Source organism: Oryctolagus cuniculus, chromosome 18, assembly GCF_051225735.1.
Source record: "Oryctolagus cuniculus isolate XC-2025 breed Fujian yellow rabbit chromosome 18, ASM5122573v1, whole genome shotgun sequence".
NCBI lineage: Eukaryota > Metazoa > Chordata > Mammalia > Lagomorpha > Leporidae > Oryctolagus > Oryctolagus cuniculus.
In genome coordinates, this window is record NC_142884.1 from 79,091,474 (window position 1) to 79,114,018 (window position 22,545).

The 22,545-nt window shown below is 57.4% G+C and overlaps 1 protein-coding gene across 12 annotated transcripts in view; it reads right to left on the reverse strand.

Moving 5' to 3' along the window:
- Nucleotides 1-22,545, reverse strand: part of ANKRD11 (ankyrin repeat domain 11) — a 140,198-nt gene that overhangs the window by 15,925 nt on the left and 101,728 nt on the right. For 7 of the 12 annotated variants that reach the window (XM_070062840.2, XM_089319794.1, XM_070062839.2 and 4 more), the window contains 2 exons: nt 14,653-14,796; nt 5,157-5,295 (listed from right to left, as the gene is read on the reverse strand). In XM_070062840.2, the coding sequence (XP_069918941.2) occupies nt 5,157-5,295; nt 14,653-14,739 (226 nt within the window). In that variant the 5' untranslated portion in view covers nt 14,740-14,796. Of the gene's footprint in view, nt 1-5,156; nt 5,296-14,213; nt 14,454-14,652; nt 14,800-22,545 lie in introns of all 12 variants that reach the window. The other 5 variants (XM_070062842.2, XM_089319797.1, XM_089319796.1 and 2 more) reach the window with 3 other exon arrangements.

The following is a 22,545-nucleotide window of genomic DNA, read 5'->3' on the forward strand; positions in this document are numbered from 1 at the left end:
GACCAAGGATGGAGGAAAGCAGTGTGGGCAGGGCAGAACAGGCCCCAGCCACGGCTGCTCGCTTTCAAGGCACTGAAGCACGGTGAGAATTTAAGAAAACAGCAGCACTGAGCCCTGCTGAGCTCTGAGCCTTCCGAAGCAAGAGGTCATGGGAGCTGGGCAGGGTCCTGAGGAGCTGCACTGGCACTTAGAAGGCCAGAACCACAAATTCCCACACACCAGAACCTGACAGGTGAAAACAGTAAAAGACACAGAGGTTGAAAAATGTCCCCAGAGGCCAGCACTGTGGTGTAGTGAGCTGAGCCTCGGCCTGCAGCACCAGCATCCCATACAGGTGCCAGTTCGAGTCCTGGCTGCTCCTCTTCCAATCCAGCTCTCTGCTATGACCTGGGAAAGCAACAGAAGATGGCCCAAGTCTGTGGGGCCCTGCACCCACATGGGGGACCCAGAAGAAACCCTTGGCTCTTGGCTTCAGATTGTCCCAGGTCCAGCTATTGTAGCCATTTGGGAGTGAACCAGTGGGTAGAAGACCTTTCTGTGTCTCCCTCTCTCTGTGACTCTACCTCCCAAATAAATAAATAGATTTTCAAAAACCCAATCAAACAAAACTGTCCCAATCCCTGTGTGCAGCCAGGACAAGGCCAGGCAGGCTCCGGTTACCGCCCTCCCTGCCCCTGGTCGCTCTGCTGCGCCCTTATCCTGGAAGTCCTAGGGTGCTCACTGACCCTCGGGGTTGGCCACCAGCCTGAGCGCACTTCTGAGCCCTCAAGGCAGGCCTTTCTGAAACTTGGGGAAATGGAAATGTATTTGAAAGTCAGAGCTACAAAGACAGAGAAGGAGAGGCAGAGAGAGAGGTCCTCCATCTGCAACTGGCCCCAACAGCCGGAGCTGCGCCAATCTGAAGCCAGGAACCAGGAGATTCTTCCGGGTCTCCCCCATGGGTGCAGGGGCCCAAGGACTTGGGCCACCTTCCACTGCTTTCCCAGGCCATAGCAGAGAGCTGGATGGGAAGAGGAGCAGCGGGACTAGAACTGGCACCCATATTGAATGCCGGCACTGCAGACGGTGGCTTTACCCGCTCCGCCACAGCACCGGCCCCAACGGAATCTTAAAAAGGAAAAACTTTTCCTTGCTAGTCTAAGCTCCCCTTTGAAGAAAAAACAGCTTTAACTGAGAAAGGAAAAATGGTTTAAAAGCAGCACAACCAGTGACACATCATGCTGAACTCTCAATTACTTGAAAAGAGTTTATTTCAGGGCTGATGCTGTAGCACAGGTTAAGCCACTACTTAGGATGCTGGCATCCCCAGTCACAGGGCAGGTTTGAGTCCCAGCTGCTCCGCTTCCAATCCAGCTAGTGCCTCTGGGAAGGCAGAAGATGGGCCCAAGTGCACGAGTCCCTGCACCCATGTGGGAGACGCAGATGGAGTTGTGGTGACCATTTGGGGAGTGAGGCCACAGGTGGAAGACGCCTCTCTGTCCCTCGCTGCTGCTGCGGCTGCTGCTCTACCTTCGAAACAAATAAATCTTATTTGTTTGAATTTTTTTTTTTTTTAATTATTTTTTTTTTTTTTTTTTTTGACAGGCAGAGTGGACAGTGAGAGAGAGAGACAGAGAGAAAGGTCTTCCTTTTGCCGTTGGTTCACCCTCCAATGGCCGCCGCGGCCGGCGCGCTGCGGCCGGCACACCGCGCTGATCCGATGGCAGGAGCCAGGAGCCAGGTGCTTTTCCTGGTCTCCCATGGGGTGCAGGGCCCAAGCACCTGGGCCATCCTCCACTGCACTCCCTGGCCACAGCAGAGGGCTGGCCTGGAAGAGGGGCAACCGGGACAGAATCCGGCGCCCCGACCGGGACTAGAACCCGGTGTGCCGGCGCCGCTAGGCGGAGGATTAGCCTAGTGAGCCGCGGCGCCGGCCATTTGTTTGAATTTTTAAGATTTATATTTTTCATTATTTGAAAGGCAGAGATACAGAGAGAAGGAGAAAGAGAGATAAATTTTCCATTTGCTGCGGCACTCCCCAAACAGCTAGGGCTGGGCCAGGCTGAAGCCAGGGGCAAGGAGCTTTCTTCCAGGTCTCCCACATAGCTGGCAGGGGCCCAACTACTTGGGCCGTCTTCCACTGCTTTCCCAGGCCATTAGCAGGAAGCTGGATCAGAAGTGGAGCAGCCGGGACTCGAACCATCACCCATATTGAATGTCGGCACGGCAGGCGGTGGCTTAACCTTCTACACCACCGCGCCAGCCCCATAAATCGATCTTAAAAAAAATTGATTTTTATATGCTTCTTTGCAAGTGAGAATCCCAAAGCCTCCATTCAAGTCAGGTCCTTTGCACCCTTGGGCCCCACTAACATCCACAGAGCAGACCTGTTCTGACAGACAGAACTCAGCTGGCCCTTACCTGATTCCCGGGCGGCAACAGAGCCCCAGACCCACCCAGCCCGAAGCCTGCACCGGGCCTGACCGTTCTCTCCTGTCGTGGCAGGGTTAGGGTTGGCAACAAGTTTGTCTGGTGGGGGTTCTGGGACAAAAGGACCAGGAAGCAACAGCGTCCAGTGTTACACTGGGAAAAGGTGGGCAGAGAGCCAGAGGTGGGTCTGGCCCGGCCCTGCCGGACTCCACTCTGTGTTCCTGGCTCACTGTGTGCACAGGGGAGGGGACCCAGGCTGAGGCTGCAAACAGGCTCTGCCAGCCACGACCAGCACTCACCAGCGTGCGGCTGACACAGCACAGTCTTCTTACACACTCAGCACCCGCAGTGCTTAGCTCCAAGCAACTCTAGCACACCCACGGCTACGGACGCCCACGGCAAAGCCCATCTCCTCCAAGGAACGGGCTGGCCTGGAGCAGACCTCGGACACACCCTTCCTACCACAGGAACCAAGCGATCACACTTGGAAAAGGAACAACCCCGCTGAGTGACGGGGCATTGCCACGTGCACGGGGGGGGGGGGGGGGGGGGGGAGACCCTCAATCACAAGATGCAAGCAGGACAAGACAGTGTTTCCCATTTTGCTCAAGAGAAACACGCAGGGCTCTGAGGAGACAGCGGCAGGGGAGGAAGACGGCCGAGATGCCAACCTGAGGGCTGCAGCAGAGTGCCCCAGCAGGGGCGGGAAGCCCTGGAGGCTGGTCAAAGCTGTCACACTCAGAGATCACTCAGCAGGAGACACAACAGTGTCATTAAAAGCAAACAGCGACACAATGTAACTGCAGCCTAAATATTCGGGTGCTAAAGCTCCAACCTAATACCACTGTCCCACGGGCAGGACACACGTGGGGCTGAGCTGGACAGGATGCTGTGGTTCAGACCACGGTCTCATTTCCTGGCTGAAGGGGCCGCCTGCTTGGGCAGCAGGTGGAGCTGTTAGCCGGCTTATGGCCTGGCATGTCATAAGGAGGAGCCCGTGGCCTGCCATGGGGCTCAGACCAAGGTGCCCTTCCTCCCGTTGCATTTGCCCTGCAGCCACACGGAGACCTGGCCCCGGCACCTGCTCCTGCCCAGAGCCTCCGGAACAGCACAGCACTTTCCTAGGTGCTCCTGTCTTCTGCGACGTCCAGGCTCCAATTCACAAGGCAGAACCACCCTGTCCTGGTAGGCTGCCCTAGAATGCATCACGTGGAGGACTGAACCCTGTCAGGGTTGAGGCAGTGCAGGGGCACAGCCAAGTAGCTTCCCTGGGCTCATGAGCACCACCCTCAGTCCTCAGGAGCAACGGGCAATGCGGTGGCCTCCTTGGCAGAAGGTGAGGAGACGCTGCGGCAGGAAGCTCTGTGGGGTGCCGGGGGCAGCCTTGGGCCTGGGGACCCTCCCTCCCTCCCTCCCTCCTCCATGCCTGTCACTCCTGGGGACCAGAATGGTTCTCTTGGCCTCACCCCATGTGGCTCCCATCAAGGCCACAGGCTGGGGTGTGGCTGGATGCAGCAGAGCAGACATGCTGGTTTAAAAGGTTTTGGTGAAAAAGTCAGCGTTCCAGCAAAAATTCCACACCTCTGTGTCAGAATCACTTTACTGGGAAATCTAATACATTACACAGGTATCCAAGAAAATGGTGTTTTAGAATCAGGCCGCAGACCAGCACTGTGGTAGCACATTAAAGTTGCTGTCTGCATCCCATATGGTGCTGGTTCACATCCCAGCTGCTCCACTTCTGATCCAGCTCCCTGCTAACGCGCCTGGGAAAGCAGTGGAAGATGGCCCAAGTGCTTGGGCCCCTGGCTGTGGCCTGGCCCAGCAATGGCTATCCAGGAGTCAACCAGCGATGGAAGATCAATCTCTCTTTGAAAATAAGGAAGTAGAACCTTAAAAAAATTAATAGAATCAGGCCCTGAGGGAAACAAACAGAAGAGTAGGAAACCTTTTACATTTCTTCCCTGCTTGCCTAGAAAGCTGTTCTCACAGTGGTCCTCACTGGTGTCCAGCCCCACCACGGCTAACTCTGCCGTGAGCTCTTACGGCCAGGCCACAGGACCCCTAGGGGCCTGCAGAGAACAAGGAAGCCGGTGGAGCAGCCCACCCAGTGACAGGCCGGCGAAGGCACCAGCACCCAGGAGGGCCTGGGTAACAAGCATGGCCAAGCACGGCGGCATGGTGCGGTCGGGGAGGGAGGGGGCCCTGAACAGAAGGCCCGGCCCTGCTGGGCGGTGGCAGCACCGCAGAGCTCGTGGATGCCTCCCCGCACGGCCATCACCCAGAAAGCAGAGCTTCGGCAACGACCTTCCAACACCAGGAACTATGGGTGCTGTCCCTACAGCAGGTCGCCCCTCCCCCAACCTTTAACCAAGGCTCCCGCGGCCAACACAGGAGCTCACAAAGGCCCTGACATGCCCCCACCCCTGCCTTGCAGAGTGAGGGTGCTGCCCAGGATGCAGAAGGCCCAGGCCCGCCCCGGACACAAGTAGAGGAGCTGTGCTGACCCTGCTCGGTAGCTCTAGACCCTGGCCACACCCAGGAGGCCAGTCTGGCCCCACTCCCTTTGGGCACCCCCTCAATTCTCACTGCACACCGCGGCAAGTGGCTCAGGTGCCTTTGCAGCCTCCTGCAGAGCATGGCAGCCTGACAGCTAAAGCCTGGGGGCCCCGAGACCACAGCCACCCAGGGCTGTCTCCTGCCTGCACTGCCCCAGGAGCTACGGTGGGGCTGGGAGGGGCCGGTACCTGTGTCAGAGTCCTTCTGCTCGCCATTGGCCCCCACGGTGAAGGGGAGCTTCCGTTTGGTTGCACGCTCTCTCACCTCCTTGGCTCCATCACTGCGGTCCAGCTTTGGCGTCTTGTTTAGGGAAACTTTATCTTTATCCTAGGAGAGAAAGTGATGCATTCAGACACCAGAAGTGCGATTCTCCAAACCCACTGCCTGCCTCCCTTCTCCTTCACGGGCCAGGAGTGGAGCTCCTGCCTGGGTGATGTCCAGCTCTTCCTGCCCCAGGCTGACATGTGCAGAGCCAGCCAGGCTCCTGGCCATGCCCCTGCCTTGGCAAGAGCGATGGCCTGCCACAGATCAGTCCAGCCACGCCCCGTCCTGCACCTGGAGGACTCTGGGGAAATCGCTGCCGACGAGCCTTCCTGGTGCAGGACGCAGGCAGACAGAAGGCACCCACACGCCTCCGACCCCAGCCCTTGTGTCCTGGGTACTAAGTCAGGAGGAGAAACGAGACAGAGGCTGCCGGTGCAGGCAGTCGCCCAGGGGTGCTGGGGCACCGGGAAGGCAGGCCGAGCGCCCTCCTTTCTGGAGCTGCAGTCGCCGCCTACTGCCACCAGACGCTCCCTGGGCAGCAGTCTGCCTCTTCTGCTCCTGATGCCCCGCTTTCTGCCCTCGCTCTGGCCAGGGACACGCCAGGAGTCAGAGCACATCTGGATGCAGCATCCCCGCCCGATGAAAGGCCAGCACGTGCCTCAGGCATCCACAGCATTGTGGAAGGAACAGGGCAGCCCTGGGGAACTGGACACACTGCACACACGTGTCCAGAGGGCAGCACTGTGGGCAGCTCCTGCAATCTCACTTAAGGGGATGTCTCCGTCTGTGGCTCGGAGGTGACAAGACATGAGTGTCCGGATCCCAACATCAGGAGGAGGAGGAGGTGGAGGTGCGAGGCAGAAGCAGGAACTCCTCTCACTGGGACTGGTCTCAGGGCAAAGGCGCAGGTCCCCAGGCTGCCCAATGAATGCTCACACCGCACAAGGTAAAGGCGGCCCCAGAAGCCCTGACCTCTTCCACCCAGGTTGTAGGGGGCGGCCCTGGGGCCTGGGTGCATGCTCACACGCTGCAGCAAAGTGGTTCAACCCCAGGAAGCCCCCGAGGGAGGCCTCGGTGTGGTCCTCTGGCAGCAGACATGGGCACCGGGGCTACTGCGCCTCCTGCGGCAGCTTGCTTGCTGGAACGCCCCCTGGAAAAGCCGCGGGCCCCAGGATCCACCCTCAGCACGCTGGAGACCCCTCGAGTCTCCTGGCAGAACTGCTCTGCCTCAGGGCCAGTGCTGGCCAGTCCTGCCACCCAACCATCCAAAAACCAAACACCAGTCTTGTCCGAATCCTTTCAGAGCAGAGAGAGGAGCAATGTCCCCACTAGTCTAGCGAGGCTGCCGTGATCACAGCCCTAGAACTGGAAGCCCGAACCGCGGACAAGGGGGACTCAGATTTGAGTTCCTGGCTCCTGGCAGGCCCACCCCGGCTACTGAGGGTATCTGAGGAGTGAACCAGAGAACAGAAGATGTCTATCTCCAACTGACTTTCAAGTAAATAAAAATACATCCATTTGTAAAAACTAAACAGACATGGGTGGGGACATCTTCCTGGGAATGCTGACAGCAGGAAGCGAGGTTCTCCCCTATGATGAGGCTCAAGTCGTAACAACTCAACTGCCCACCACAAGAAAACCATTCTAACAAAATGCTGCACGCGCATGGCCGCCACCAAGCCTTCCAAGGCGACCTGCAGGAGGAGCACAGCTGCACTGAGTGTTCAGGTCCAAGCTGGGAGACATCTGTGCCTCAGAAATAAGGCTGCTTTGCAACTGCATCCGCTCAATCCTTTTGTTTTGTTGTCTTCCCTTGAGAGAAAACAAAGTACTAACCTTAAGATTATATGACTGGGGGGCCTGTGCTGTGGCACAGTAGGTTAATCTTCCGCCTGCAGTGCCGGCATCCCACGTGGGCGCCAGTTCTAGTCCCAGCTGCTCCACTTCCAGTCCAGCTCTCTGCTGTGGCCTGGGAAAGCAGTACAAGATGGCCCAAGTGCTTGGGCCCTGCACCCACGTGGGAGGTCAGGAAGAAGCTCCTGGCTTCAGATTGGCACAGCTCCGGCCGTTGCTGCCATTTGGGGAGTGAACCAGCGTTTGGAAGACCTTTCTCTCTGTCTCTCCCTCTCACTGTCTGTAACTCTACCTCTCGAATAAAATAAATAAAATCTTTTAAAAAATTATGATTGCATACATAAAAATCCAAAGGAATATAAACTTTGGAATTAGAAATGCTTTCAGACAGAGAAAGTACTTGCTATATGCCACAATTTGAAAATTACTTATTATTAAAAATACAATGAACAACTGGCAACTGGAGTTTATTTTCTGAAATGTATTTATTTATGTGAAAGGCATAGAGAGAGAGAGAAAGATTTATCTTCCATCTGTTAGTTTGCTGCTCAAGTGCCCGTAACAACTGGGGCTGGGCCAGGCGGAAGCCAGGAACAGAAAACTCCACCTGGGTGCATCCCATGGGCAGTAGAGACCTCAGCATCTGAGGGTCACCTGCGGCCTCCCAGGGCGTGTGCATGTCAGCAGGAAGCAGCTGGGAAACGGAGGGCTCTGGACTCTGTTACAGGAGGTGGACGTCACTGTGCCAACTGCCCACCCCAGGAAACGTTAAAGTATCACTTGATATTCTTATCAGAAGACATCAAGTACACAGAATAAACCCAGGAAAAGATGCTCAAGCCCTCTCCATAATCACAAAACAGTACTAAGAGAAAACTAAGAACACACTCAGGGCCCCACAGGGTCCCAGGGCAATTCTCCCGGACTGGTCTTCACGTCTGAGAAGGGCAATCCCAAGGCTTCCTGTGGGGCCCTCTGGGCGGAGATGCCAAGGACTGCACTGCAGAACAGGGTCAGTCCTGGAAAAGGCTGGAATGGAAGCCCTTCCCCGGAGGTTCACATCAGGAGAGACGTGAGAGCCACAGCTCCCTGGGGACAAAGGGTCTACAAAGCAGCAGAGGAGGATGGGAGCCTGGGGGTGTGCACAGGGAGCAGAGTGTCCCCGGTCCTCCTTGCTCCTCGAGTCACAGAGAGAATGTCCACAGGCGCCAGCAGAGGAGACCCTCGTGACCAGCAGAAGCAGAAACACAAAGCCACTCGGTGCCACCACAGACCATTTAACACCAGCAAGGGTTAATGAGGACGTGGATCGATCCATGTTTTAAAAGATTTATTTATTTGCAAGTCAGAGTTACACAGAGAGAGAAGGAGAGGCGCGCGGCAGGGGTGGGTGGGTGGGGGGCAGTCTTCCATCCGCTGACTCACTTCCCAACTGGCCACCACAGTCGCAGCTGCACCAATCCAAAGCCAGGAGCTTCTCCTGCGTCTCCCATGCCAGTGCAGGGGACCAAGGACTTGGGCCATCTTCCACTGCTTTCCCAGGCTACAGCAGAGAGCTGGATCGGAAGTGGAGGAGCTGGAACCAGCGCTCACCTGGGATGCCGGCACTGCAGGTGGTGGTCCCACCTGCTACGCCACAGCGCTGGCCCCACTGACCCATTTATAATTCCATTTTCTACAAACTTCTTGAAGTACCCAGATGGCTCATGGCAATATTCTGTTACCTGTTCACCCACAGAAGGATGAACAAACTGCCAAACATTCACACCAGTGCCACGCAGGACAAGCCGTGCCTCAGCTGATTCTGACTGTACACCGTCCTTGGGGGGCGGCCCAGGGAAGGCTCCCAGGGACAATGGCAGCACAGTGTCATTTCATCTGCACAGAGACAGGCTCTGGTTCTAAAACAAAATAGAAGCTGTGATGTGCATTTAGAGTTCATCAAGAAGTTAAACCATTTTTTCAGAATATTTATTTTATTTATTTGCAAGGTACAGTTACAGAAACAAAAAGGGCAAAGGAGAGAAAGAGGTCTTCCATCTGCTGCTTCACTCCCCACACGGCCAGAGCTGGGCCAGGCCAAAGCCAGGAGCCTGGAGTTTCTTCTGGGTCTCCCAGAGGAGTTGCAGGGGTCCAACACTTGGGTATCTTCCATTGCTTTTCCCAGGCCATTAGCAGGGACCTGGATCGTCAGTGGAGCAGCTGAGTCTAACTGCACCATATGGGATGCCTGCATCACAGGCAGAGGCTTAACCTGCTATACCACAACGCTGGCCCCAAAATCCGCATTTCTGATGCTACTGTAAATGCATTTTAAAATGCCAATCGTGCATACTGGCTTTGCACTGCAGCCAATGGGAACTCACTCTCAGGGCTCCCCGCACAGTTCTTGGGCCTGTCGATGAAGGTAGTGCCGCCCCTCCTTCCCCATCTGTGAGGCCGTGCTGGTCACAGCTGCAGGACACGCTGACAGCACTGGCGACAGCAGGCAGCTCTCTGCCTTGTTTCCAAAGTCAGGTGGCAAAGATCCAGCGTTGCGGTCCTGAGTCCGGAACGAACTCGAGGCTCCTCCCAGCTCTCTGCATCAGGCGGAGAAATCCCCGTCCACTCCCACTCGGGGGGGGGGGGGGGGGCCTGCATCCGGAGATGCTTCTGCTGCTCAACTGAGAGGATCGCCCAGCTTTCTTTCTGTAATTTATCAATACGACGAGCTGAGCTGATGGACTGCGGATATTAAATCTGCCTTCAATTCTTGGTACAAACTCCATTTGGTCATGATATACCACCCTTACACCAACAAATTCAATTTACCAAAACTCGTTACCATTTTAGGCCTGTGTTCACAAGGGGTAGTGGTGAAGCTTCCGTGCCCTCCAGTGTGGTGTCAGTGCCGTGCTGGTGAACAGCTGACCCCAGCTGTCCCTGCACACAAAGTGGCCTTCTCCCCTCCATCACACGCTATGCAAAAGCGAACTAGAAATGAGTCACAGACCTGCATCTAAGAACTAAAATTACGAAACTTAAAAGCAAACAGACTGGAATTCCAGGGAGGTTAAACAAGAATGAAGAAAAATTGGGGATTATGAAGGCAACACACACTTGAGGGCAGCCAGTGAGGGGCAGGCAGCAGCCCCAGCAGACAAGGCCCGGGTCACGAGGATCGTCTTAGCCTTGTTCTCTTCCTCAGTGAGAGGCTCTGGCTCACTGTAGTAATTAAAACCGGGAAGGAATGCGGGGAAGGAGTCACAACACAGGACTCGGACTTGACGGCGTGACTTGAGCCAGGCACTCAGTCACATGGCGAAGCCCGGAGGGGACGTCAGACTCTGACAACAGCAAGCGCGCAGTCGGAGGGTGGCACGTCCCACTCCTCGTACACTCGGTGGTCGGAGAGGTTGCATGGGTCAGGAAGCAGGGCCGCGGAGCTCTCGGCAGCCTGCGGATGGCAGGCCCCCACGCTGGCTTGGGAAGAGAGGATGCCGGGCCCGGCCATTTGTGCTTCCTTCTCTGCCCCAGCAAGAGACAGAGAGACCCTCAAGCGAACGTGGCCTCTGCTGCTGCGCTGAAGGGCGTCTGAGAGCCAAGACGAGCAGATGCTCACTCCAGAACGCCTGCAGCAGTGGGAGGAGGGTGGGCCTGTGGCCTGCCACTCTGCACAGAGCTTAGCGAGGCCTGCACGGAACCACCAGATGGGGCAGAGCATCCAAGACCACACCAGCCACAACCCTTTGAGCTTCCAAATGGAGGCCACCTCTGAAGCTGCCCTGTTAGATGAGGGCGGCTGGCGAGCTCACAGCCCCACTGGTGGCTCTGACTCAGCCACCTCTGCAGACTGGCTTCAGGGGGCGTGAGGGCACCAGTAGCCTCTCCGCATTGTGGTGACACAGTGCACATGTAGTTCCCAAACCAGAAGGACCCGGTCTTGAGAGAGGCAGGTGGCTCAGGGGCCACTGGCTCAGGCTCGCAGGCTGCAGGAGGCGCTGCAGGAGTCTGCGGAGCTGACAGGGAGGGGTCAGACCCCCGCGGCAAAGGGCAGGGGTCAACAGCAGGTACACGTGGTGCTGGGGTGCTCCCTGCAATCGCCTGCAGCCTCATCACCAAGCTCTCAGATCAAGGCTCCGTGAGGAAAATCTGAAAACAGGCTGCTCTGTATCACATGCAAATGCACCTGCGGAAAATGGAGTTCATGACGAAAAACTAAGCAGACACATCGTGAGCGGCCATCGTGGGCAGCAGCACCCCGTGTTCCTGAGCTCTGCCACTAGGGAAGCCTGCATCCCAAGGACAGGGGCACCGACAGCATCGGGGCATCCTCCCAGCTTCCCATGCTGGTGGCAACCCAGGCCAAGACAGCGTCACTTGGGCACAGCACTTCAGTGCTGTCAGATGTTCTCTTGCACAGTTTATAAGAAAATAGGACGCTAGCATCGTGGCGCACAGGGTACGCGGCCATCTGCGATGTACCAGCATCTCATACTGGAGCACCACCCAAGTTCTAGCTGCTCTGCTTAAAATCCGACTTCTTGCTATTGTACTGGGGAGGCAGCCGCGGACGACCCAAGTGCCTGGGGCTCCACCACCCACACGGAGACCCAGATGTTGTTCCAAGCTCCTGGCTTTGGCCTGGCCCTGCCCTGGCTGGTGCGGTCATTTGGCAAGCCAACCAGTGGATACAAGCCCTCCCTCTCTCTCTCTAATGCTTTGCCTTTCGAATGAATGAATGAGTTCTTAAGAGCAAGCAGGACACCCCTACATTACCCTCTATGCCTCTGTAGACACAGCTCACCCCACGACAGCAGCACCAGCTACGCTCACTCAGTCTCCTTTGTGTTTCAACAAGAGAACAGCCGCAGCAGTCTAGAATATGCTTCGGCTGCAGGCTTCACTCAGGCCCAGCCTAGCCGCTCTTTAAGACCCCGAGACCGTGCGTGAGGACCGCTTTTTGCACCATCATTGTCACAACTGGCCACCTGGGAAGAAGAGTTAATGCCGGTATCGCCAGCTTGACAGCTGCGGGTTCCTCTTCCCAGGGCAGGTGCTCACCACTCTCCCCACTGCCGAGTCCCTGGGGAAGTGCAGGCCACCCTCGTCCATCCGTCCACAGCTACAGCTCTGGAACGCCACCAGCAGCTCCCCAAGGGCACGACACAAGTATGCCTGACACATGCCAGGCACAAGAGTGGCCTTGACCTCTACAGTGCTGCTGGGGTCAAACACGCAGACCTAAGTGTGACCCACCCAGCCAGGGTGCAACACCACGCCCCAGGGCTTCCAGGGCTCAGCCCCTCTCTGGGCAATGAAGCAAACCCCAGCCTGTAAAGGCAGTGAGAGGAGCTGCAGCCCAGGAAGACAGCTGAGCCAGGAGCACAGGGGTGCATCTCCACAGAGAGCACACAGGAGTGCACTTCCACAGAGAGCGCACAGGGGTGCACCTGCACAGAGAGCGCACAGGGGTGCACCTGCACAGAGAGCGCACAGGGGTGCACCTGCACAGAGAGCGCACAGGGGTGCACCTCCACAGAGAGCACACAGGGGTGCACCTCCCCAGAAAGAGCACACAGGGGTGCACCTCCACAGAGAGCACACAGGGGTGCACCTCCCCAGAGAGAGCACACAGGGGTGCACCTCCACAGAGAGCACACAGGGGTGCACCTCCACAGAGAGAGCACACAGGGGTGCACCTCCAGAGAGTGCGGCATGTGCAGGGTCCACAGCCAGTGAGGCGAGGAAGCTGAGGCCGACGCAGCCAGCAGCACTGTGGCGGGAGGTGGAGTGCGCTCCTGGCCACAGCTCACTCCTGACACAACTGGCCACAGGCACTGAGCTCCGGGTGCCGTTTGCAGGGCCAGCCTCAGCTGGGAGGCCCTCCAGCCCGCAGGTGCAGCACTGCAGAAGCCTCACCGCAGGAGGAGGAGTGGGGCGGGGTCTCCTGGTGCCCTGCTGACAACCACCCAATTCTGTTGCATGGAAACTCTTACGCAGACCAGAACACCACGGCTTGACCAAGGGTACCTTGACCTATCTGTGTGAATCTGTCCAGGTACTCCAGGGCCTCAGCGTCTCAGTGCCAAGGGGCGGGACTTACCAGCAAGCGCGGTCCCATTCCCGTCTGCCAGTCCCAGGGCCCCCGCTGCAGTCTCCCCTCCACCTCCTCACTGAGGCTCAGAGGGTCGTGGTGCTGGCCCCCGCAGGACTCGGCCTCAGCCTCGGCCTGCCCCGGTGGCGCCCACACCAGGAGCGTGGTTCAGAGGCACAGGCACTTCTACTTGTTCTGCCTCAACAGCAGCTGGGCACGCTCACCCAGAACCACAGCAGCCAAATGACTGTTAATTCTCACACACGCAACACCTGCTAACCTGGGACCGCTCCAAACCCAGTTAGATCAAAGACAGATGAGTCAACAAAGCAGGAGGGCCCGGACACACAGGGGTGGACCATCCTGACCCTCTCTCCCAACCAAGTGCTGGAATAGAGGGCCAGGGCTCGGAGCTGGAGTTGGTCTACCCAGCAGCAGTTGTACAGGGACAGCTGGGTGGACCGTCAGGACTCCGTAACAGGAACCTGCCAGTCTGTGGGCACACCAGCATCTCACCATCACTAACCCCGAGATGCTCCCGTCCTGCTGAAGACTGCGGAACTGAACTCAGGACCGACAGTCACAAAGCCAACACATGACAAACACTGAACCTGAACCTTGTTCTGATTCCAAATTCATTCTCACCAGATCCAACCTGGCACTGCAGGGCAGCAAGCTCGCAACCCAGGACTGTGTAACACACACTCCCACGCTACACTGCAGGACAGGAAGTATACACCCCAGAATCGTAACCACCAGACCCCACCCACACTGCAGGACAGGAAGTGTGCACCCCAGAATCGTGTCCTCCAGACCTCACACACACTGGACAGGAAGTGCATAGCCCAGAATTGTGTCACATACACCCCGACCCCACACTGCAGTACAGGAAGTGCGCACCCCAGAACCATGTCCTCCACCCTTACCCCGTACTGCAGAACAGAAAGTACAGAGCCCAGAACCGCATCACACACACACAGGAAATGCACACCTCAGAACTGTGCCCTCCCCCTCCACCTCCACCCTGTACTACAGGACAGGAAGCACGCACCCCAGAATCCAGTCTTAACAGCTCTCGATAAAACACAGTGGTTTGGATTTACGTCTTCTTTTCCTGCTCACATTTGGAGTAAAATTCCCCAGCAGTGCTTGCCGTCGGGACACGGAAGTGCAGAGAAGCGTCTGGCGGCCTGAAGGGTCCACTGACACGTGGCACAAGTCCTGCGGTTCTGGGGCTGGAGGTGTGCAGCCAAAGGCAGGCTGCAGCCGAGAGCACTGTCTATACACACACCTGTTAGTGAAAGCTCGACTTCGGTTCCCAAGTCGCAACCACCACCGTTAGGAGGAAGCAAGCCCACGTGTAGAGAGCCCCCCCTCACAGCCACTTGCTCTGGCTGACCAGGAGCCATGGGGAAGGCGGGCACTGCCAGCCCACAGCCTGGGTCTGAACACCACGCACGGGGGCCCGCGGCGGCTGGCGCGCGCATTACCTTCTTCCCAGGTTGTTTCTCCACCATGTCGCTGCGGAGAGCGAAGTCTTCCTGCTGTGGTGTTCTAGAACACCCACCCTTGGGCATCGTTCTGCTCCCTCACGTGGCCGTCATTTATGCTGCTATCGCTTCGTCGTCGACCGTCTGCTTCAAGAAAGGACACAGAGGTCAGACTCCACCGTACCAAGAGGCAGCCAGAGCCCAGCCGACTTCACGCTGAGCTGCCCAGGTCTGAGAGGGGCCGCGGCTGCGGCTGTGCGCAGGGGGCCAGAGCCGCCGCACCCCAAGTGGGCCTTGGCCAGAAGCACTGGCTTGGGACATCCCTCCCCAAGGGCTCTTCCCAGAGGCAGAGAGACGACGGCTACACCCTGCTGACAGCAGGAAGGCACCTTCTAGAAACCACCCCAGCGCACGGCTTCAGGTCCTCCTTCCCATCAGCCATGTGCCCTGTGCTGCACTGTGACCGACTCACCCACGTCCCGTGCCTCCCTCAGACAGCCCTGCGCTCAGGACACACTGCCCATCCACCCGCCACTCCTCTGCGGACTTCTTCACGGCACCCCCGAGGTCCCGCCAGAGTAGTGTACTGGAACAAGCATCGCTGTGCTCCGTTTCTGGCGTTAAGGACACAGCTGGCTCACCCTGGGGAGAAGGGGAGGCTGCGGCTCTCCCTCGGCACCGCCTTCCTGCCCCAGCGCTCCCAGACAGGGCACCTGCCTGCCTACTCAAACTCTGGACTCTAGACTCCACCCCAGAGCTGCAAGTCACAGCCTGGAGAGACAGACAACTCGGCACCGTGCCCAGGGCCAGCTGTCAGACTCACAGCTGTCTAGGAGCCAGCAGACCCTGCTTCACAAGGTTTTTTTCTTTTTGACAGGCAGAGTTAGACAGTGAGAGAGAAAGAAAGAGAGAAAAGTCTCCCTTTTCCGTTGGTTCAGCCCCCCAATGGCTGCTGTGGCCAGCGCGCTGCGCTGATCCGAAGCCAGGAGCCAGGTGCTTCTCCTGGTCTCTCATGCTGGTGCGGGGCCCAAGCACTTGGGCCATCCTCCACTGCACTCCCGGGCCACAGCAGAGAGCTGGCCTGGAAGAGGGGCAACCGGGACTAGTACCCAGCGCCAAGACCGGGACTAGAATCCAGGGCGCCCGCGCCACAGGCGGGGGATTAGCCTAGTGAGCCGCGGCGCTGGCCTGCAGCAGTAGAAGGTTTTTAAAATCCCAGCCTGCCTGCTCTCAGGATGGACAACTGGACAAAGGCGTACCTCAGAGGCGCACAGGCTCTGTCTAGGCCAGCAGAGCCCACGGCCTGTCCTGCAGTCCTGCAGCATCTGGCTGTGCTTCCTGTGCCCAGGTGTCCACACTAGGGCTCTGGTCAAGGACGGTTCTGAGCCCCGTGTTCAGTGGAGAACCAGACTCCTCTTCCTGCGTGGGCAGAGCAATGGCCCAGAACAGCGAGAGGAGAGCACGGCTGACTTACAGACCAACTGCACCCCAACTCCACAAGAGGAAGCACAGGGGCCAACTGGCAGGACTGGGTGAGCTCCGCCACAGCCATGGCCACTCCGAGACACAGGCCGAGCCCAGGGAGCGTCAGCACCTTGCCGTCATTGCTGCTGCCCTTGGGGGAGCACAGTGCGAGTCCCAGAAGGCCAGCAACTACCATTTCCATCGCCTGCAGCTGCGCCTTGCTCACCAACAGAAACACCACTGCTTCTTTTGTGAGAGCAACTGGCGAGGTACGAGGTGTCTACCAAGCACACTTCACTGCAAGAGAAGCAGTCCACACACTGGGAGCTGGCCAACAGCGCTGCGACTGCACTTGTTTTGAAAAGGCTGTTGTCCTTAAGGCACATCCTCGCTGACCTCCCCACAAAGCGCCAGGGATCTGAGGACTTGCCCAGGAGATGAAGGCAGGCATCACCCACCACAGGCAGGTGTCACTGTCAACTCCTGGTGGCTTAGTGGTACCGCCCAAGTGTTCTGCTGTGCCCTCCCGCCTTCACAGTGACAGTGGACACTGTGCAGGCCGTGTCACTCCCAGGACTTTGGCTCTGGCTCCTGCAGGGCCTCACACTGCAGACCTGAGGGTCCCCAGTCACTGGCAGCAAGGTGGACTTGGCCTCTTGACATCCAAGCACAGAACTCAGACTGTAGAAGGCCAGCACGGTGAGGTTTCTGGCTGGCAACTTGGACACATGGCCATCTGGCCCTCTCCTGACCTCTCAGGAACCCAGGCCACAGGACCATGGCTCATGCCACAGCTTTTTCTGAACAGCCGACTGGCCAGGAATAGAGGCTAGGCTACACGTTAGTCCTTGTCCATCTCAGCCCCTCAGGAAGCCGCCGATGGTGCTGTCCCAGGTCCTTGTGGCCGCACCCCAGCCTGTGCTCCAGCAGGGACAGGGCCCATGAGGAGGCAGTAATCTGTGTCTTACAGGATGTTTGTTTTAGAGGGTAGGACTGCTGTGAGCCCTAAGTCTCCCTGTTCGGAGCTGAGCATTTCACTGCTAAACATGGAAAGGGGCCAAGGTTCCTTCTTGTGGAGAGTTGTGAAGCTGTCTTGGGCTGGCCTCCGAGGCTTTCTGATCACCACCATCAAATCAAACCCTGGGGCAGGAGCCCAGGGACACAGTCTCCCTGGTCAGGTGACACGGCTACTCCTCTTTAAGGTGACTTCACAAGCAGACGGGAACAGAGAGCTGCCTGCAGCCAGCGAAGGGACCCACTGTCACCCGGTGGCCAGGGAGGGGCTGGCCCTGCTTGGATCTCTCCACACATAAAGTGGAAGCTCCAGGTGGTGGCCACCAGGGAAACCTGCATCTGTGGGGCCAGAGAAGCACCTGTTCCAAGGGCTAACAAGGAGCCCTGGGCCCACCTGCAGGGCACATGTCCCCACACCGACAAGGTCACAATCAATCCCTAAGGACTGCAGCGTTCAAATGTGGATAATGCTGTCAGGTCAGTCTAGGAAAACACCAGGACCCTCTCTGCACTTCAAGATGCGCCTGTGCTGGGGCCACCAGCATCTCGTATGGGCGCCAGTTTGAGTTTAGGCTGCTCCGCTTCCAACCCAGCACCCTGCTAAATGGCTTGGGAAAGCAGACGATGCCTCAAGTTCTTGGGCCCCTGCCACCACATGGGAGACGTGGAAGAAGCTCCTTGCTCCTCGCTTCAGCCTGGCCCAGCTCTGGCCCTTGTAGCCATCTGGGGAATAAACCAGCAGATGGAAGATCTCTCTCTCTGTAACTTTCAAATAAATAAATCTTTAAAAAAAAAATAATAAAGGGTGTGTGGGCACTTGAGTGGAGGTGCCCACAGCTCCACCTCCCGCCCACCTGCCCCGCCCAGCCCCGCCCCACCCAGCCCAGCCCAGCACAGCCCAGCACAGCCCAGCACAGCCCAGCACAGCGTGTTCCCAGAGTCTCCCTCAAGGCCAGACCTGAAACAGGAGGCCCGGTCATCACTCTCTGCTTCTCAAGGTGACAACAGCAGGAGACCACAGGGAGAGGGAGGGTCCGTGTCCCTGCCGTTGGTAGAGCAGGGACAGGGCCTTGGAGGTGGCTGCTGGGCCTGTGCCATCCACAGAGGTGTGGCAGCCCTTCAGCACCGAATCTGCATTGAGCTAACACCCTGTCCTGCACACCAACGGCCAAGAACAAAACAAAACTTCTAACAGCAATGCCCGTCCTTAGAACTGGTAGGAAGAAACAGTGAAGGGCTGAAACACATTCCGACAGAGCAGAGGCGTGTTTCCGCCAGCCCCCAGGAACGGAGGAGAATCCAGGGCCCGCGCTTCTCACGGTGCAGGCGGCTGGCCAAGCTCCCTGCCGTCCAAGAGGCTGCTGCACACCCTATTTCCTGTGTGGAGCAGACGCAGGGCAGGGGCGGCAGCCCTGGAGACAGGTGCAAGGCAGGGGCCCCTTGCTCTCTATAGACACTTCAGAGACCCTCGCCCCCAGGCCCACAGACCACGGCTGCAAACCATGGCACCCCAGGGCACTCTCCTCTTAAAAGACACAGAAACACACCAAGGGCACTTCCTAACGGCAAAGGGGAAAGAGGCTCCAGCAAGGAGGAGTCTCAGGCAGAATCTCAGAAGGAAAGGCATGTGGCATTGTGGCACTTCCCTTGGGGGCGGTGTCTATGGGGAGGTGGTCCCAGCCCTGCTGATGGGGGCAGTGTCTACGGGGAGGCGGTCCCAGCCCTGCTGACACAGCACTGGAATGGAAGTTGAAGTGGGACTGGACACAGGAGCCCCGGCTGCCCACAGACACCAATAGCCAAGGAAGCCCCTGGTAGTCATTCAGGCCTCCTCGTCCAACTGAGCTGCAACCAGAGGAGGTGGAGCCCTCAGTCCACACAGAGCCCAGGTACAGGCTGCACTGTTCAGTGACCTTGAGAAATCCTCACCCAGTCCACCTGTGAGGCTCAGGAGGAGATGGGGCCACCAAAGAAACCCAGGGTGCTGCAAAAGAGAGACCAAGAACTGCACCCAAGTCTTGTCTGGGCAGATTCTGGAAAGCCAGGATGAGAGAACACTGCAGGGTCTGCTCCTGTAAACAGAGAGGCTAAGGCCCAGAGAGCAGAAATGAACCATGCGAAGCCCAGCCCGTGGCCTTCCCCGGGCAGGGGGGCTCCGTGGCATCAGAAGCCTCCCCACACTGCAGACTCCCGGGGCAGTGCAGAGAAGACAGGTCTGAAGAAACAGCTGCAACGCGCCCCGGGCCAGGCTGAGCCCAGCTGGGCTCAATCATTTCAACACCTGAGTGCACGACAATGTGCGACTTCAGTGCAGTGGCCCCGGGTGAAGCTGCACGGGAGCATGCGCTGGCTCCTCACTGTCAGGGTCGGGGCACATGTGAGGTCAACACCAAGACGCCACCTGCCCTTTCCAGTGTTGGTGGGCACTGCAGGTGACATGCAGCAGGAGGCAAGGTCTTTAGCCATTGCCCTCATTCTGAGGGCACAACAGTGAACCTGTCCAGTGTCACCTACAGGTGCCCGGGGTCAAGCTCCCAGCCCTGCCCTTTCCTCTCCATGCGGCAGAGCTGTAGGAGCCGCACAGCATGGAGAACGGAGGCCCATCTCCACAGGCTGCCGCAGGCTGGGCTCCAGCAACTCCCGCACAGCACAACCTGCAGGTTCGCCAGTCCCCTGCGTCCCAGGGTGTGGGGTCTGCACACTGCATCACACAGAGATCACCATGCTGAGTCGCTGACAGCCTACTCATGTTTCACTGCAGAGGGAATGTCTGGTCACAATGATGCCAGCTGCAAGTCCTCACGTGGGCACAGCGTGGCAGTCGTGTGGTCAGCAGGGAACGCTGCCGCCGGGGACACCTGCAGCCCGTACTGGAGTGGAGGGGCCGGTCCCAGCCGCTCCACTTCTGACCCAACTGCCTGTTAATGTGCATGGGAGACAGCAGAGGACTGGCCCAACCACTCGGGCCCCTGCCAGCCACATGAGACCCTCAGACGCAGTTCTGGTTCCTGGCTCCATAGCACTGACTGTTTTAGGCATTTGGTGTAAGATCAATCAATCAATCAATCAATATCTCTCTATCCCCTCCTTTCAATGATGATACACAGCAAGATTGTGATTTCAAAGAAAGCTGACAGCAGTCTTGCCACCAATAAAATCTCACATAAAGCCGTCAAGTAAACAGCTGAACTCTGGAGCACACAGGACATCCTGACACCTGAAGACATTTCATGAGGTCAGAGGTGGCATCGAGGTGCTGGTTCTGATCACCACCTAGGATCATTTCCAGATGAGCAACAGGAAGTCAAACAGCCCGTCGGAGTGAGGCCAACCACTGGCAGAACAGACTGGGGAGCACAGGGCATCCCACACTGCTACTCCCACCACAAACACCTGCTGTCTCCTGAGGAGGAGACAAAACATGCCTCCCTTCCACACTAGGTCACCTGTGTGGGGTCAGCTGAATGTAGCAGACGGAATGCAAAAAACACACACAAGTATTCAGCTGCTTTTAGTTAAACCACGTAATAGAGATTTGCAAGTGTTTCAAACAGTGTCCCTCTACACACTAAATTACTGATTTCTTTTGTAAAATATTTTCCAGTAAAAATCTGGACATAATACTTTGTAATCTCTAAATGAAGTCTCTGTTGGATTTCTGTTACTGTAAATTAAGACTCAGCACATCCACGCACTGGGCTTCTCCTGGGAAAGCTGCGCAGCACCCCCTACCCTCTCGCACTCGCTAGGGTGTCTGGGGGAACTGGTTCCCCCAGCAAGGACAACTGGGTAGAGCCCCACCCTGGCCGAGAAGGGTGAGCAGCCATCAAACACCTAGTTTTAAAAAAAATAAAAGTTCCAAAAAGACACTTAAAATTAAAAGAAAAAGGCTGAGATAAGCGGAACATGCGTGGGCCCCGTGTCTGGTGCAGTGGCTGCCACCCCACCAGGGAAGCCCGCGTCCCATATGCACCTGGGTTCCCAATTCTACTCCCAGGCTCTGGCTTCAGCCCGCCTACCCCTGGCTGTTGGCAGGCATTTGTGTAGCCAGCCAGTGGATGCAGTCAGTGTGTGTGTCTGTCTGTCTCTGCTTCTCTTTCTGGAGGGGGGGGGGGGGGGCCACAAACAGGGAAACACACTCAAGAGAGACGGCCCTTCACCCACAGGAGGTACCAACCTGTGCCTGCATATGCCACTGCTCAGCTGGCGACCCTGCCTGTGCCTGGCCAGGAGTCCGCTGCAGGGAGACCCTAACCCCACGTGTAAAAGGCACAGCCATGAAGCAGGAACAGATCTGCACGACCTCCACAGCTTTTCAAGCACCAGGTGAAAACCACCAGGACTGCGAGTCTGAGAGCTCGGCCCTGTCCCCAGTGGAGGTCTGCTCACTGAAGGCCCCTCAAAGGAGGACAGCATTCGCTCAGAGTACATGAAAAGCTCCCGCACACCAGTAAGCAAAAGAGAAACCCTCTAACACGGAATGGACACGAGACACTCAAGGAAATCTGAAGGGTGGATGAAAAGGTTCTCAATTCCATCAGTATTCAAAGAAATGCAAGCTAAAGCCACAACAAGGTACCGAGTACTGGTGAAGACTCCAAGCAAAGAGAACTGATACACATTCCCCAACAGGCGATCCTGATCCTCCGAGGACAAGACCAACCGCGCCCAGAAGCAGCACTCCTAACAAAGGCTGCACGGCAGCACCAGGACGACGCCTTCTACACCGACAGTGCTCCCGTGACAAGTCTGCACAGTGTGGCCGGGGTGGGGCACGGCACTGGGACTGGGGGTTCTAAGTCTTGGTTTCACAGGGGCTTGCGTAGGGATCAGATTGTATTTCACTATGAATACAGATGAAGAAGTGAGAGGACTCAGGCTGAGACTGCCGGCCTTGCTGTAGCATGGGGCCTCCTGCAGTGGCCCTGGCTCCAGGAAGGGGCGACCTGGAGGGCAGGAGGGAGCACCCCAGGACTGCTCGGCACTGCGCGTAATCCTATCCTATGCACAGAGCACACAGGACGCTCTAAGTGCAGGAAGCAGAGAGGGCCCTGCACCCGCGTGGGAGACCAGGAAGAAGCACCTGGCTCCTGGCTTTCGCCTGGCCAAGGCATAGCCGTTGCAGCCGTTTGGGAAGTAAACCAGTGACTGGATCATCTCTCTCTCCCTCTCTCTGTAACTCTGCCTTTCAAATAAATAAAAGAAAAAGAAAACCATGACGACACCAAATGCAGGTGAGAGTGCAGGCCTCTAAAAGCTGTGTGACTGGGGCCGGCGCTGTGGCAAAGGAGGTTAAACCTCCACCTGCAGTGCCGACATCCCACATGCGCACTGGTTCAAGTCCTGGCTATTCCACTTCTGATCCAGATCCCTGCCAATGCACCTGGAAAGCAGCAAAGGTGGCCCAAGTGCTTG